This window comes from Chrysochloris asiatica, unplaced genomic scaffold (assembly GCF_000296735.1).
Source record: "Chrysochloris asiatica unplaced genomic scaffold, ChrAsi1.0 scaffold00236, whole genome shotgun sequence".
NCBI classification, from domain to species: Eukaryota; Metazoa; Chordata; class Mammalia; order Afrosoricida; family Chrysochloridae; genus Chrysochloris; species Chrysochloris asiatica.
The window spans coordinates 1,980,614-1,998,161 of NW_006408754.1; the positions used below are offsets into that span (position 1 = coordinate 1,980,614).

General features: G+C 34.5%; 1 protein-coding gene across 1 annotated transcript in view; it reads left to right on the plus strand.

Moving 5' to 3' along the window:
- MORC1 (MORC family CW-type zinc finger 1) overlaps nt 1-17,548 on the plus strand; it is a 292,206-nt gene that overhangs the window by 97,719 nt on the left and 176,939 nt on the right. The window contains exons 10-13 of the mRNA XM_006873316.1: nt 9,923-10,002; nt 10,645-10,718; nt 13,080-13,144; nt 16,433-16,576. Of these exons, the coding sequence (XP_006873378.1) occupies nt 9,923-10,002; nt 10,645-10,718; nt 13,080-13,144; nt 16,433-16,576 (363 nt within the window). The remainder of the gene's footprint in view (nt 1-9,922; nt 10,003-10,644; nt 10,719-13,079; nt 13,145-16,432; nt 16,577-17,548) is intronic.

Sequence of the window (17,548 nt, forward strand, 5' to 3'; positions counted from 1 at the left end):
AATGATTCTTCTGTGCTGTTACCCAGACTGTTTCTTATATATGCTGTTTATATCTTTTCCTTCTTTTCTTTTGTTAGATTTTTCCAATGGTTTGTAAATTTTATAAATCCTTTCAAAGAACCAACTTCTTTTCTTGTTTTTGTGTTCTCTAATTCACTTATTTCTGCTCTAATATTTTTTCTTTTCTTTTCTCCTGGTGAGTAGGCTTACTTTGCTCATCTTTTTCTAATTGTTGGACATGTTGGGTTAATGCATTAATTTTAGTTCTTTATTATTTTTGGATTTGTGCGTATATTGCTATAAATTGCTCTTTATGCAGTGCTTTTGCTGTGTCTCAAAGATATTGATGTATTTTTGTTCTCATTTGAGTCAAGGAATATTTCTATTTCTTGTTCTTATTTTTTTCTTTTACCCAGTAGCTTTTCAGCAGGCTGTTATTCAATTTCCATGTTATTTGATTTTTTTCCCCTCGATCTTCCTATAGTTGACTTCTAATTTCATAACATTTTGATTTGAAAATTTGCTTTGTAGTATTCTAACGTTTTAAAAAAAATTTTAAGGCTTGCATTGTTCCCTGACATACAGTCTATCCAAGAGAATGTTCCATGTACACTGGAAAAGAGTATGTATTATTCTGTTGTTGACTTGAGTGCTCTGTGTAAATCTCTGAGGTCAAGTTGGTCAACTGTTTCATTTATATGCTCTGTGTCTTTATTGAATTTCTTCTAGTTGTTCTGTCCATTATTGAAAGTGGTGCATCAAAGTATCCTACTATTATTGTAGAGTTGTATATTTTCTTTCTTCACTTTTATTAGAGTTTGATTTATATATTTTGAGGCTCTTTCATTGAGAGCAGAGATATTTATTGTTTATATCATCTTGTTCAATTAACCTTCAACCATAGATGATGTCCTTTTTCTCTTATGCTGGTTTTTACCTTTAACTCTGTTTTATTAACAATTAATATTGCCATTCTTACTCATTTCTTACTGCAATTACCTTGGTATATTTTCCCATTCTTTGATTTTCAATCTATTTTTAACTTTGTGTGTAAGGTCTGTCTCTTCTAGACAGCATGTTGAAGGATCCTGTTTTCTTATCCACTGTTTTACTTTCTGTCTCTTGAATGGTGCATTTAATTCAATGATGTTCATTACAATTATTGATAGACATGAATTGATTGCTCTCACTTTGTTGTGTGTTTCTCTGTGGTGCTGCTGGTGTCTTTGTTCAACATATTTTTCTGTATGGAGTTCATTTTGTTAGTTTTTTTTTCTTCTTCTTCTTTTTCGTGTAAATTTCTTCACTGATGATGTTTACTTTTTACAAAATATTCATGGTTTTCTCACTTCTTGATTGATGTGAAGGTGTATTAATTTTCTTTGAGGTTACCTTGTAATATATTGATTTCTTCCCAGTTTAAAATAGTCTGTTTTATCTTGAAATTTACCTGACTTCCTCACTATATTAAAGTATAGTTCTGTACTTAAAATTTACTTGACTTCCTCACTATACTAAAGAATAGATCTATATCTATACTTTTCCTGTTTTTTGATTTGTTTTTGTCTTCATGATAAATTGATATCCCTGATTCCCTAGTTTCAGTCTTGTATGTTTGTTTTACTTTGGAGACTTCTATATTTGGTTCGAATTACAGGTGTTATTGCCTTGTATGATAATCTCTGGTTGTTTTCTGCTATTGTTGGTTTTCAATCCAAAGGACTTCCTTTAGTATTTTTTGTAAAATTGGTCTGGTTTTCACAAATCATTTTAATTTCTGTTTACATGGAAGTTCTAATTTCACTATTAATTGGCAGGTTTTTGTTTTTTTTCTTCTTCTTCTTCTTCTAAAGAGTTTTATATATATCTCCACATTGCCTCTTGCACGCATAGTTTCTGCTCTGAAATCAGACCTTCATTTTATTGGTAATTTTTAAGTTTTCCCTATCAGTTTTCAGGATCCTTTCCTTGTCTTTGATTTTGGAGTTTGATGATGGTATGCCTTAGTGATTTTCTTTTGAGGTCTATCTATTGGGTTTCATTTAGTTTCTTGAATGGTTATTTTGTCTTTCATGGTGTTGTTGTTTTGTTGTGAAATACTGTTGAGACAGTTCCGACCCATAGTGACCCTGTATAGGGTTTCTGAGGAGCAGCTCGAGACCTTGAACTGTCAACCTTGCAGTTCAAACGGCTTTGCAGACAGGCTCATTAACCCACAGTGCCACACCAGGACTCCCATCACTTATTCCAATAGCTCTTCAACTATCTTTTCTGTACTTTTATTTGTCTCTTCCTATTCCAGTCACCTGTAATTTGTTTCTCTTAATTTTGCATCACATGAATTTTAGGCTTTCTTCAGATTTTTTCATGTTTTTTTCTGATTATTATATATTACTAGTATTGAGAGTACTCAATGTTAATAATTACTAATTTATTGTCAAGCTCACTAATTCTGGCTTGCACTGATTCACATCTATTCCTTTGCCTTTTCAATGTATTGTCCTATTCTGAAATCTTAGTATTGTTCTTCTGAATTTCAATTTACAGGTTTTATAGTATTGCCAATTCTTATTTTGTTTGATTTTTCCTGTAATGCTTTCCTGAACTCTTAATATGTCCCTCTGTCTTTTTGTCAATACTTTGATGTACCTAAATATGAATTTCTTGAATCATTTTTCAGGTAGTTCCAATGCCTTTTTCCCTCAAAATATTTTCTGTCTCTGCCTCTTCATCACTTGTTTGAGCCACTTAATCTTTTTTCTTCCTATGAACAGAAATTGGCTACTGTTTTCAAGATACTGTGATATTATTGTACTTAAGTTGATGATTGTATGTTGGTGTATTCTTAGGCAAACACCAACTGCCTCCTGGTGGGTCTAAGGAGATGAGTGTGTGCACTGTTTCCTGTTACATGTTCATTTTAGAATGGATTTGGCTGATATTGATTGTTGTCATTGATCCAGTACATAGCAACTGATATCGGCTTTACCCAGTTGGTAGGGCTGTAGATTATGTGATTGTGGTTGGAATGTATGACTAAAATTGCTGTCTTCTGTCAGATGAGGCAAGAAGAGAAACATGCACATAAGAGAGAAGGAAAACAAACACAAACCTGCAAACAACAGTGAAAAAAAAAATAGTAAGAAGAAAAAAGCAGGCAAGAGCTTGCAAAAGAATACAAAACCAAAGAAAAAATGCCAAGGGAAAAAAATAATAAAAAGAAAGGAAACTACCTAAACATAATTAGGGAGAAAAGAGAGTAAAAGGGAAATAAACCAGAAAACAATAAAATAATTACTTTAAATTAAATGAAAACAATAAAAAAAGAAGAAAGAAGCAGCAGTGATTAGGAAAGAAAAGCAGAAAACAAAAAAAGAAAAAATGAAAGGGGAACTAGGAAGCAGAAAAAGTAAAAGAGACACAAGTGAAGGATAAAGAGTAAAGAAACAAAAATAACAAAAGGAAAAAATAAACCAAGTCAGGTTCCAGACCCCAAGAGTAGGGAATTCTGAGGTCTATTGCCATCCAAGGATTTCGTGTCCTCCTGGGTAAGGCATGAGATGGTAATACTCAAACCTAGTTGGAGTTCCTATAGATCTAGGTGTTGTTTGAGGAAACCAATCTGGAAGTTGTCTGTGCAGACCCAAAGCAGTGGGAATATCAGGGTTTTCATCTTCAATGAGAGCCAAAGGTGAGATGTCCCTCAAGAGCCAAGGTTCCTCTAGTCCAGGGCTGAGCAGAACTGACTCTGCAGGTCTGGAATAGGCTTCATCTGATTCCAGTTGTTGGTGTTGGTATTCCTAGCTCCCCACACACTTTGATGCAACTTCAACAACTTGAAAACATGAGCTTCCCTGGGAATGTACACAGGTGAGGGCTGTCCACATATCTATCCACCAGGATAATGTAGGGTACAAGAAGAGTAGAAAAGAAAAAAAATCACCCTTTCTGTTTATCAATAAGAGGCATGCCTCTGTGCTACCTACTGCCCTCCTGTCTTCAAATTTGCCCATAAAAGTTCAAGATGACCACACCATGACTGGCCTGGCCACTGGCACAGATCAGCAGTTTCTTTTCTGTGTATTTTTTTTTCCCCTCCCCCTTGAATCTGTTCAGCTATTTCTCCTGGTAAGGATATCCAAGGACTGGCCAGGTTGATCTGGAGTAGGACCTGTATGAACAGGTCAGTTCCCCCCTCTTTAATGGGGTTCACAACCATGGTGCTCACATCTGTGCAGCTCCAATTGCTGTGAGAGCAGGAGCTTCCCAGGAGCTGTACATGGGTGGGAGCCTCATCTCTGGTCACCAGGAGACTATGGGGAACAAGAAAAAAATTGTACCTTTGCTTCTATGAGCCACAGGTATGTTTCTGTAATGCCAATAAGTTTTCTTGTGTCTGAAGTCACTAACAAAGCCCAAGATGGCTGCACCCATCTGGTCTCTAGTTCAAATCACCAACCCCTCATTTTTTTTTTTTTTTCTGTGTCTGCTCAGCTCTTTCTTTTAGAAAACATTCAGTCTACTTCTCTATCCCTTTATCTGAAGGTCAGAGTTACAGGACTATCATCGGCATCTGTTTCATTTGGTTATCTGTATCTTTCTTATAGAGATCTGTACAGCCTTTCTTTTTGCCATCTTGCTGCCTCTCTGGCTATACTACATTTAACCCAGACCTGTTTTTTCTTCTGACAGTCCATGGTACCTTTAATATTCTTTTCCAACACCACAACTCAAATGTATCAGTTCTTCTATGGTATTCCTTAATAAGTATTGCAGAACACTTGATTGTGCTCATGAGGAACCTATACATCCACCAACAGGCAATTGTTAGAACAGAACAAAATATGCTTAGTGGTTTAAAATAAGGAAAGATATGTTCCAGGGTTGTATTATTTCACCAGACATATTTGGTCTGTATGCTGAGCAAATAATCTGAGAAGCTGGATTATATGAAGAAGAATGTGGCATCAAGATTGAAGGAAGACTCATTAACAACCTGCGATATGCAGATGACACAACCTTGCTTGCTGAAAGCAAACAGGACTTTAGAATACTTACTGATGAAGATCAAAGATCAGTCTTCAGTATGGGTTGCAATTCAGTGTGAAAAAACCCCCCACAAAAATCCTCAAAACTGGACCAGTAAATAACATTATGCTAACTGGAGAAAAGTTTGAAGTTGTTGATGACTTGATTTTGCTTGAATGGACAATCAACACTCATGGACATAGCAGTCAAGATATCAAACAATGTATCACATTAGGCAGATCTTATGTACAAGACCTCTTAAAGTGTTCAAGAACAAAGATATCAGTTTGAGGACTAAGGACCTCACCCAAGCCGTGATATTTTCAATAGCCTCATATGCATGTGAAAGCTGGACAATGAACAAGGAATAAGTTAGTAGAATTCTTCAGGTTCATCATCACTGGCTTTATTGTTTCATGCAAATCTTTGAGTAATGGTGGTATTAACTGATATTCCTTATGTTAACCTAGCATAGACAGCAAAGATCTTGAAATGTTCTTTTTCATGATGAATGTGATAGCATTCCTCTTTAATTTGATGTTTTGGCATAGTAAGCCATATTCTAAATGGCCAATACCAGTTCATTTCAGCTCACTACTGTTTCGGATATTGATCTTTATTTCATTTTGATGACTTCCAATTTTCTTGACTTCGTACTTTGTTCACTACACATACCAATTAGTAATGGATGTTTGCAGCTGTTTCTTTCCATTTTGATTTTTGCCATATTAGCAAATGAAAGTCTCAAAAACTTTGCTTCATCATATCATTAAAGTCAACTCTGCTCTGAGAACATGGCTGTTTCCCAGTCAAATTTTGAGTGCTTCCCAAAGTGAAGGGCTCTTTTGCTTGCACTGTATCAGTAAATGTTTCATTGCTTTTTACAAGGTTTTCAGTGGCTAACTATTCAAAAGTAGTCCTTCTCTCCTTCATTTCTGTCTTTATCCAGAAATTTTACTGAAACTGTCTACCTTGGGTGACTCTGCTGGTATACCATTGGCATAGCCTCCAGTATTACAGAAACACATAAGCTACCACAGTAAGACAAAGTGACAGGCATAACTTATACAGAAAGTAATATTAAATATTATGTTGTTGTTGTTGTTGTTAGGTGCCATTGAGTCAGTACCAACCCATAGTGACCTTATGCACAGCAGACTGAAACACTGCTCAATCCTGGGCCAACCTCACTACTATTGCCACACTTGAGTCCATTGATGCTGCCACTTAACCAATCCATCTCGTTGGGGGGTCTTTCTCTTTTTCTCTGACCCTCCACCTTATTAACTATTATAGATACCTGTATTTTATACCCTGACTATATACCAATGGACTCTTAAAAGCCTTATTTTTGATTTCTCATTATACTGTAAATCATCTGTTGAAAAGAAAGTATATCAATCCACCTATTCAATCCCTAATGAATATCAGAATGATGTTTTGTTTTCATTAACCGATTCACATTTTTCCTGGAATACCAAGAATCTCCTGGATCAATAAATAAAGCTGATCTTTTCAAATTAGATTATACTTCCCTTAGTGATTATGGGTAAATAAATGGTTTAAGTCAATAGAAAATGTGAATTTGTCTCTATTTTTTTAGTAAATTGAATTCCATGAATCTAAATTATTTATGAACTGACTCCATGGCACATAACAACAGCAACAAATTACTTATGTTAGCTGTTACATAGTCTAGTATGTCTAGTATATTTTTTACTTATCTGTTACAGTTTATATATATGTATATACACACACACATACACACACTTTGACATGATGGTTAGTAGTCCAGTGCTTATCCTTTAGTGCCACACCAGGACTCTGTATACATAAACGCTGTTAAATCTCATATTTGGTGCTTACATATGGAGAAATTTATTTATCCATGGTTATATGGCTTAGGGCTTTTTTTTCTTTCCTTCAATTTCCCATTTTCACTTTCATTTAATTTCCTTAATATGTCTTATGGTGGCTGAATTTTATATAAAATACGTGTTTTCCTTTGTGCTATCCTACTTCTATAAATGTGTTATTTTTTTTACCTTCTTAGAAAAAGGCACTATCATCCATTGAGTGTATCAGAACAGCATAAGAGTTATGAAAGGACCTTATTGGATCAAAGTAAAGACATTCAAAGGATATTTAATGAGTGATTAAATCGTCTTAACACTTGGCTACCAGGCTGTAGTAACTTTCTAGAAATTAAATGGGAAACTATGATATCCTTCAAAGGACTCTGTTACTCTTTAAGTATTATTTGTAAGGGTGCATGTCCAAGGTTCCTTCTCAATTATTTTTCTACACAGTTGTAGTAAAAAGTAAAATAAAGACTGGATTTTTGCCTATGCAGGTGAATTTATAATTGTTTTCACAACTTGACCTAGATGTTTCTAATATGTTCAGAGAAGGGCTAAAGAGAGATTTTGGGTGATATGTCATTAGTTTTCTTCCTTGAAAGTGGTTGAAAGCAAAATTTAGTTCTACTAAACCTGGATTTGACGGGGCTTTGTCAATTACTAGTTGTGAATCTTTGACAATTACTTAAGTCTTAACTATTCTCCACTTTGAACTGGAAATGTTCCTGCCATTTAAGCTTATTGTGAGGATTAAATAAAACTATGTTCTGCTTTAAACATAACACTGCTCAAAATAGTTCTTGGCATGTTCCTAAACACACAGTAGTTACTTTTACCCAAATGAAAAATAAGTGGTTAGGATGACCATTATGTATGAGACACAGCTCCAGGTTTTGGAAAGTTGGCACAGAAAACAACCACAAACATTCTTGCCTTCATGGAGTTTATATTCCAGTGATTAGCATCTGAGCAAGCACTTCCCTGAACGCCAGGGCACCTTATTTGACAGTATAACAATACTAGATAAGTTGATAACTTTGAAAAATAAAATGATTATGCTTGTGAACACTACAGTGTTGTTAAGATACATAATTCATATATTTTCCTGCATTAAAAAATTTCCGGTCAAGCTTTGGTGAGCTGAAGTGAGCTGTATGTAACACTGCTGCAACACTGCTGTAACTCTGCTGTAACACTACTCTGCCAGCCACCGCTGGACCCTAGCATGCTAGCTTGAATAAAAAGCCCGCATGTCTTTGCATTAAAAAAAAAAAAAAAAAAAAAAAAATTCAAAGCTTTAGTTTTCTTTTTTCTAAAATTTAAAAGTGTTATATATGCTGTTATTTGCAATGTTTTAGAAAATTTTTGTAAGTATAAAAATTAAATGTCAATGTAAGTTTAAATTTCTGCAGGATTTTCTGATCAAAGCAATTACAAAAAATGTGTATACCAACCATGCTATGCTTCGTGGTTCTGAGCATAAAATCTTAAAAGAAAAAATTCTGAGCTTCTTCATATTCTTATTTCTCTTGAGGACAAAGAGTTCTGTTTTGTTCTCAAAATAGTAAAATTAATAAAATTTTTAACAGCACAGAGTTAATCTGGGGGAAAAAAAATCAAATAACCACAAATTCCCTTTACTACTTGTCACTCAGTCTGTGTCCTAGGAATCCATAATCTCCTCTAGGGGAATCTCTGATAGGAGTTTAATAAGTACACTTCCAGATGGTTTTCTGCATATTTACACAGAAACACAGACTTCTTAAAAAAGTTTTTTTAAAGTTATTCAGCCTCTGTTTTTTAATGCTTTGGAGACATTTCCCTGTCATGTTAAATGTATTATATAATACTCCAATGATTTATTTAAAATATTCCCTTATTGATGTACATTTAAGATTTTTAGGGAGTTCATGGTTACAAACAGTGCTGAACTGAATACACTTGAGCATCCTTGGACATACACACTTATGCTCATCTGTAATTATTTCAGAGTAACTACATAAGTAAATTTCTGGGTCAGAAAGTATATTCACCATGAATTTTGATGGATATTATTAATTTTCCCTCTAAAATGAAAAGAAGAATTTATACATATACCAACAGTGTGTAACAATGCCTTTTTGTCTCATTCCAAATCAATACTTGCCATCAACAATATTTGATTGATTGCCATTCAACTGCATTTGGGAAACCTCTGTTCTATAGAATTTTTCTTACATAGACTTTTCTGTCTTTGGGTTTGGGGAAGATATAATATTTTGTCCTTGATTTTTCTAGAGCCTCTGCGCTCTAACTGAAGCAGTGAACCTTGAAAATAGGTTTCTGGAGCAATGAAAATAGAATATGTGTTTTTAGCAGTTTAGGCGATATATTTACATTTCTGTGTTTCTGGGTATTCCATTTGAAGATAATTGTTTGGGAGAAACAGTTCACCGAGTTCAGTGATGATCTGAATAAAATGGCCACTCCTGTGAACCAGGAACTTTTATAATGGGTCAGTCACATAGAAAATAGTCTTTTTTGAAAAGGATCCTATTTTATATGCATAAGTGAACATTTGTGTGGTCACAGGTATTTGTATCTCTTTCCTTAAGTTCCATTTCAAAACCAAAATTACCAAGTATTAAAATTCAAGGAATGTATTCTTGGGTAAAAAGTTTACTGTTTACCAGCTGTGTATAACTTACCTGATTATTCTTACTTAACAGTTGTGTACCTCTCTGGAGCATGCAACTGGGTCCTGGTGGTGCAGTGATTAAAACACAAAGCTACTAGCAAAAAAAAGTTGGTGGTTCAAACCCACCAGCTGCTCTGAGGGAAAAACAAGTGGTAGTCTGCTTCTGTACAGATTATACCCTGAAAACCTTATGAAATAGTATAGCTCTGTCCTAGAGTGTCTCTATGAGTTGAAATAAACTCCATACCTTTGGGCCTCTTTGTTTGATTTTTTTCCCTTGGAGCATATAGTCTTATATTAACTATTTTCCTATCCTGTAGTTTAAAATGATAATCTAACTTGATTATATTCTTTCTAGGAAATATCTGTATGTTACATCTTCTTTTAAAGGAACATTTAAAAATCAAGTTAAAAAAGCAGAAGAAGCCGTGAAGATTGGTATGTGGATGCTGATACGGCACATCACCTTTATAGTGTTTATTCATTCAGCCAACATTAAATGAGCACTTGTACAGAGCTATGAACCACTTCAGGCATTGTAGAAACTAGCTCAATTAATCAGGCAGAGTTCCTGTCTCTAAAGAACTTCCTAACACATTCTTTGCATCACTTGTTTTGCTATTTGTTATTATGCAGATAATATGATCCAGTACACACTCAGAGATTAATATTGATTTGAAAACCTGACAATCATGATGATAAGCTAGTCATGACAAAATTAGAGTTTCCTCCAGTGTAGGATGGAATATTCTACACTTTCACTCTTCCCATGGCAGGGGCTATGCCATCTTTACTTAGTGACTCAGGAGTGAGCCTACATTTCACAGATTTTAGAATTTTCAGTCATATGAAAGTCAACTCATGATTTTTGAATTTGTATAAATGTATTTAATCTACACATGATTATGCAGAAGAGTAGCCCAGCTATCTAGACTTAGAGTTCTATGAAAGAAGCATAGAATTTCTGGTATAATGGTTTATTTGCCATTTGAACTGGTTATGGTTATAGTCATGGAAAATACTCACTTAAAATTGCTTGAAAGAATCTCACTGTTATAACTATCTTGTTTCTACTTTCAGCTGAACATATATTGAAAGAAACCCAAATCAAAGTCAACAAACTGAACAGAACTTCTTTGTCTTCTCCTGCCAAGGTACAATGTAATCATTTAAAATGGCAAACATTGTCATTTGCTTTTTTTCTGTACATCATTGTGCCTTAAAACATACTTCCTAAACTTCTAACTACAGATGAGCTCAGAATGTCAAGTTGATTTTGTTGTTGTTGTTGTTGTTAAGTACCGTGGAGTTGGTCCTGACTCATAGTGACCCTGCACAGGGTTTCCGAGGCTGTAAATCTTTACAGGAGCAGAAAACTTCATGTTTCTCCCACGGAACAATTGGTAAGGTAAATTGATAGATGAGTGCAGAGAAAATAGGGACACTCAACATATTGGGAGGAGACTGAGCAAAGATGAACAGAACATAATGTGCGATTGGAACAGTGGAGAAGAGCGTCACAACTAATTTTCTTGAAATGAAAAGAAAAGTAGTATGAGAAAAGGAGAAAATAATGAAATACTAATAGGAAAAACCAGACATCAAATTTCCTTGAGAATATCTGTTCAAATTATAGCTCTCCATATACCCAGATAACCATAAAAACAAAAAGAGGACTATTAAGTAATCCTTCTTTCTAGTGCTAGGAATTATATGCTATAATTTTGAATATTAATAGAGCTTCCAGCTTACAAAGTTCTTTTCTTATGAGCTCTTCCACACAGTTCATAAACAGTCTCTGTAATCTTTGCAATATGCCCATGAGAAAGATAGATTATAGATAACTTTTATTATCAATTATAATACATTACTACAAAAAAGAAATAATTTTACTATAAGGACATATATTGTAACTTTTGTAATTTTTACCAAAAATATGATGCAAAACATTTTACCATAGTGAATCATTAAACAGCGTATTTATTTGTTTGCATACAAAGTAATAAATATAAATATGGAGAAAAAATACTTCACCTTTCTTTCAAATAATATTTTCCTTAAACATTCAAGGTCAAGGACTGTTTCGAGTAAAGAGCTTTCAAATCTAACAGTAATTTGTAGGTGATGAAATCAAATAGTACATGCTAGTGCCCAAAGCTTAATTGATTTATGGCTTTCCTAAAATTCTCTCACTTTTTTATTTTCTTTTATTTTCTCATATTAAAGGTAAAGCACGAACTTACTGTCATTGTGTTGCTTTTTGTTTTTCTAAGAAATCAATTATTTTTGCTTTATGTGTTTGATGGACAAGAGAAACAGATTATTTAATGGGTCTGAACCTTGCCTTCTTCTTGCCTCACTTTGATGCCTCTCACATTGCCTCTTTGGCTCTATGCCTTAAGTTCATGAACAGAAAGGGGGAAAGTCTTTGACCATATGGTTTGTGGTTCTGATACACACGGGTTTCTTCAACACAGAAAACAAAACAGAATGACTTCGGCTTTTGACCTCTTAAATTCCTCTGGGCAGTTGGTAAGTGTGAAACTTACCAACCACTTTTCATTTTCTTTTTATTGAATGTCAATTAAAATAGACTTCAATAATATTAATAATAAAGATATACACTTTTCACACCAGTTAGATGGAATGTATCAAAAGTCCTTTCTTATTTGTTAGAACAATAATATGAATTATGTCCTCTCTTCTGGCTAAAGGGACTATGCTAGAGATAGAGTGGTGAATGAGTGAATACGTTAAATTATACTTAAGACAAGAAAGAAAGACAATTAGGCATTGGTATTAAGTAGTAGTAACTGAAGGAGAGAAAGCCTAGGATTGGGTATCCTATAAAGGGGGATTTTTTAAAATATTAAAGATACCGAGAACTTGATGTTAAAGGAAAATATTTATTTTAGCTACTAACAGTGTTTAATACATTTTTACCCTGAAGGATGCCTTAATAATTACATGATTTAACATTCCCTAGTATCAGAGATGGTTCCTGGTATGGCGCTGTGGGCTAATGCATCAGACTTCAAAGTCATTTGAACTGCAAGGTTGGTGGTTCAAGCTCACCAGCTGCTCCTTGGAAACACTATACAGGGTCACTATAGGTCTGAATTGACTCGACGGCACTTAACAACAATAACAACAATATCAGAGATAAATGCCAGACCCCAAATACATTAAATGACTTGCCCAAGTTTTCACTAAATTTGTGCCCAAGCCATGGTGTCATTACAGGGAGTAGAAGCTCTCTCTCCAAAAAATGTAGACAGTACATCCAACTATGTGCAAAAGAGAGCAATAGTCTAGGATGTGATTCATCCTCTTAGATGTTGGATCTTAATTATATATCAAATATTTGTTAAGTACATTTGGAGTAGAATCTTGTTAGTGTATGCGATCTATCACTGTTACCCTTGAAACATTTAGATACAGGATAATAAATGCCAGCTTGGTTTTCGTTAATTTAATGGCATTATGTTATCTCCCAGCCAAATGAACTTCTCCAGAATGCATTACAAAAAGCTTTAGAAGATGTGGAAGCGAAGCATAAGGCTCTTAAAGAGAAACAGAGGTAAGACAGATTTCTGTTTGCAAGAATACTCTGTGTTAGGTTAAAACATATTTAGCTCTCTGAGTAGACAGATTTTCTTGTTATTTTGATAATATCTCTTTCTTAACTTGCAACTTCTTAAAATTTTATTGTGGTCAGTATTCCTCAATCAGTATATCAATGTAAAGTATTTATACAGTCTGTATTTGTATGTATACATTCTGTAAAACTTGTGAATATAAAGTTAAAAATGAATTCATCATCTAGTTATTTGGGCTGGATAAAGATTTCTACATGAAATAACCTGCCTGGAGAATCAGCTGACAGTTTCACTTTCCCTTCATGTCCTTTACCATATAAACCCTTTACAGTGGGTCCCGATTTCCTTCCTCTTCTAGTAATTTAACATTCAAGATGGAAAATCATGTTGGAAGTAGATGTCTCGATCATTTATAGTTAACAAAACATAAGTAGTAAGCCTATGAAATAAAACAAAACATTTGCATCTGTAAATTGATTGGCTCTCCAGTTCTGGTGTTAAACAAGTCAAACTAAAAATAATCATTGCTGCTCTAATAAAGTCAGACTCTAAAAGCTATGTTATAATTTTGAGAAGCTAGGGCCATATGATTGGCTGTTAGAGGCATATGCTAGGATATCAATATTAGTTTTGTGAACCATGCAATTCCATATAACCATGACTTTCTTCAAAACTTAAAATTTAAATGCTGTTTATGTGTGTATCAAAATAAATATTGAAAAAAGGGCATACACATTTTAATTGACTAAGCAAAGGCCTCCCTAAAGTCTTCAGGAAGAAGAATCTTATTGAGGATGTGTTTGCAATCATAATGACATGTATAAAAGATGACCAACCTTTATTTTATAAATAATAATTCTAGTTGGCATGTACTCTTTTTAAAAAGCAAAATGCTTTTGTTTTAAAGAAAATTGAAAATTCTTGTTGTTAAGTGCCATTCATTTGGTTCCGACTCATAGTGACCATGTGCTTTGTACAGTGTTTCCATGGTACAGCTGGTGGGTTTGAATTTCCGACCTTGTGGTTTGCAGTCCACACCAGGAATCCATCTGTTTAATATGGTAGAATGATTATATAAAATCATCTAACACTCTTGTCTAGAACCCCTTACACATTCAATACTCTGTTGAAGGGCTGGAATAGAATTATTGAGTAGAGAATTTTGAGGAAAGGTTTGATTCGTATATATTTAGCCCTAGGTATGCTAGAGAAACCTTGGTGGTATTTGAGTTAAGCATTGTGCTTCTAACTGCAAGATAAGCAGTTCAAACCTACCATCTGCTTCTTGGGAGAAATATGAAGTTATCTGCTCCTATAAAGATTTACAGTCACAGAAATCCTAAGGAGCAGTTCAACTCTCCTAAGTGTCTCTATGAGTCAGAATCTACCTGATGACAGTAGGATATGTGTACTGGGTTTAATAAGCAAGCAGTGTCTTAATCTATGCCAGTAACTTCCTAAGAAAACATTAATATATTCTGTATATTGTATCCCTATAGAAAAATTGATAGAAATTTATTAATGTTCACTGATTCCTTTAATGTTATATTCCATCAGTCCAATAATTGTATTATGACAGTTGTACTAGCATATGGTCATAAGCTTCAAAGGAAAAGCCATATTTAGGGATGATAGTGACTCTAGGATGGGTGGAATATTTGATGCCATTTTTAGCTGGGGAAAGAAAAAACATTTGTTACGCACCCAGTCAGTTCTGGATATATATTTAACATTATCTTTTTTAGTCCTCACATTATCTTAAGTACGTTGCTGCTGTTAGTTGTCGTTAAGTTGGTTTTGACTCCTGGTGACTCCAAGTGTACACAGTAAAACTATTATATAGGATTTTCAAGACCATAACTCTTTGGAAGTAAATCACCAAGCCTGTCTACTGAGTGGTAGGTGACTGAGTGGTTTTGAACCTCAAACCTTTCAATTATTGGCCCAGCCCTTAGCCATTTGTGTCACTCAGGAACTCCTTCCCAGGTAGATGTTGTTATTGTTATTAAGTGCTGTTGAGTCAGTTCCAACTCATAGTGACTCTGTATAGGGTTTCTGGGGCTATAATTATTTTCAGGAGCAAAAAGCCTCATCTTTTTCTCATAGAGAGGCTGGTGGGCTTAAACCACCAACCTTGTGGCTCACAGTATACAGTGCTTATCCTACAGTGCTACCATGTTTCCTTCCCAAGCACATAGTTGTTGTTGTTAAGTGCTATTGAGTGAATTGTGATGCATAGTGATGACCCTATATAAGGTTCCCAAGGAGAAACTGGTAGGTTTGAACCACTGACCTGAAGTAGCACTCCAGTGCTTATCTTACAGTGCCACACCAAGACTCAGCTAGATAGAGAGGTGTTCTCATTTTTCTGATAAGATTGAGAAAAGTTAAGAGACTAACCCTAAGTCACCTGGCTAACATGAAGATATTTGACACTGGATTTGTCTTTCTGGTTCATATATGCAGGCAGTTTTCACAGCTCTAAGCAGCCTCTTGTGATTTTAGTTGTTTCTATTATATGCTGCTATATCTCAAATTCTATGTTTGTACTTTTAAGAGCAAAGTCATACAAAGCCTAGCAGGACAGTGTCAGAATAACTGGAGTTCATATCTGTTGCCCTTGAAAACTAGCTTTATTAAGTTTTGAGTACTGTGGGATAATGCACTGGACCACAAGGTCGGTTTGAACTGCAAGGTCGGTGGCTCAAATTCACCAGTCACTCCTTGGAAACCCCATACAGGGTTGCTATGAGTTAGAAATGACTCAACGGCACTTAATAACAACAACCTTTGATTTTGGAAAAGGTTAGAAAGATAACTTAAAATATCTTTTGATAGATTCTGAACTGTATAGAATGTTTAGAAACTCCAGATACGTTGAAGGTGAGAAATTATATCGAGTAGTAGGAACAGTCAAATTTTGAAATAGTCAAGGCTTCATTCATTTCTTCAAAGTAATGCATTTTTCAGGTTGGATTAATTAACATTTTTTAATTTTGTTGGCATTTACAAGTTCTTGTACATTAAAATTGGCAAACTTGTGTTTGAATCAGTGAGTGCTTTTGTTTGGCTGATATAGTTACTGTTCGTCATGACTATGCAGAGTATTTGGCTATACAGAATTACTGCATGTACTCACTAGATTTTTCAAAAGGTGTGGATAATTTATAGATCATTACTTTGATGTTTGTTTTCTGGGTTTATTAGCCATTATGTAACTGTATATTATTATCTAATAAAAAAAAATTTCCTCCCTAAATTTACTATAGAGAATTTAAAAAAGAAAAAACTCTCCCCTTGTTCTTTGGAGTAAGCATAGAAAATCGAAGCCAAGCTGGAATGTTCATTTACAGTAATTGCCGGTTGATCAAAATGCATGAGAAAGTGGGGCCCCAGTTGAAACTCAAGTCATTGTAAGTATGTTTATATTTTCAGATGCAGACACAGGAAAGAGAAAGGTTACACTAAGATTCAGTGTGTGGAACTAGATGAATGATTAATTGTAATGGAATCATGTGTCATACTCTATCCCCCTTCCTGTCATCGCACAGGCATTAATTTGTCTATAGTATCCTCTGAGCTGCATGCATGCTCTAAGGACAAAATGGATTTTTGAAAAATTTTGCAATGCATTTCCTGAGCAACTTGATGCTTTACCAATCTGTGTGCTATCAATTTGTGTTAAATTTTTAATATTTTTGACAATTAACAAATAATACAAGCATATTACGGGAATTTTCATAAAGAAAGACAGGAAAGATTCATAGTCTTGTAGAATAACCCTGCTAGTATTTTCTACAACCCCTACTTACATGAACCCTTGTCAGTTACCTGCATGAGCATTTGTTATTAACACTCTTCAACCTATTTGGATTCTAGAGTAATAGATTCTGGTGTATACCCAGTCTGAAACATCACAAACTGCTTTCATGAATTATATAGGACTTGAAAAGATACTTTGAAAAAGCACAATGAGGCAGACAAGATACCATAACCAGCAGATTGGCTAAGGGGAACATTTTCCATTTTGGTTCTTTAATCTTCAGGAATTAGTAGTTTATTCATATGTTCATTCAAGTAGAATTTATTTGGAAAAATAAACATTAGGAGTGGTACTGCCAGTGAGGTAACTTCTGATGCTACCCCTATCCCAATGGACATTCTCCAGAACCAGACCGTACAGAATTCTTACTGGTGTTTATTATCAATTTTAATCAGAGAATAATGAAATGAATATTATTGTAATTTGCTTAGATACAATACTTCTTAGAGTATATGAATGTTGTTGTTGTTAGGTGCCATTGAGTCAGTACTGACTCATAGCAACCCTATGCACAACAGAATGAAACAGTGTCCAGTACTGGACCAACCTCACAATTGTTGCC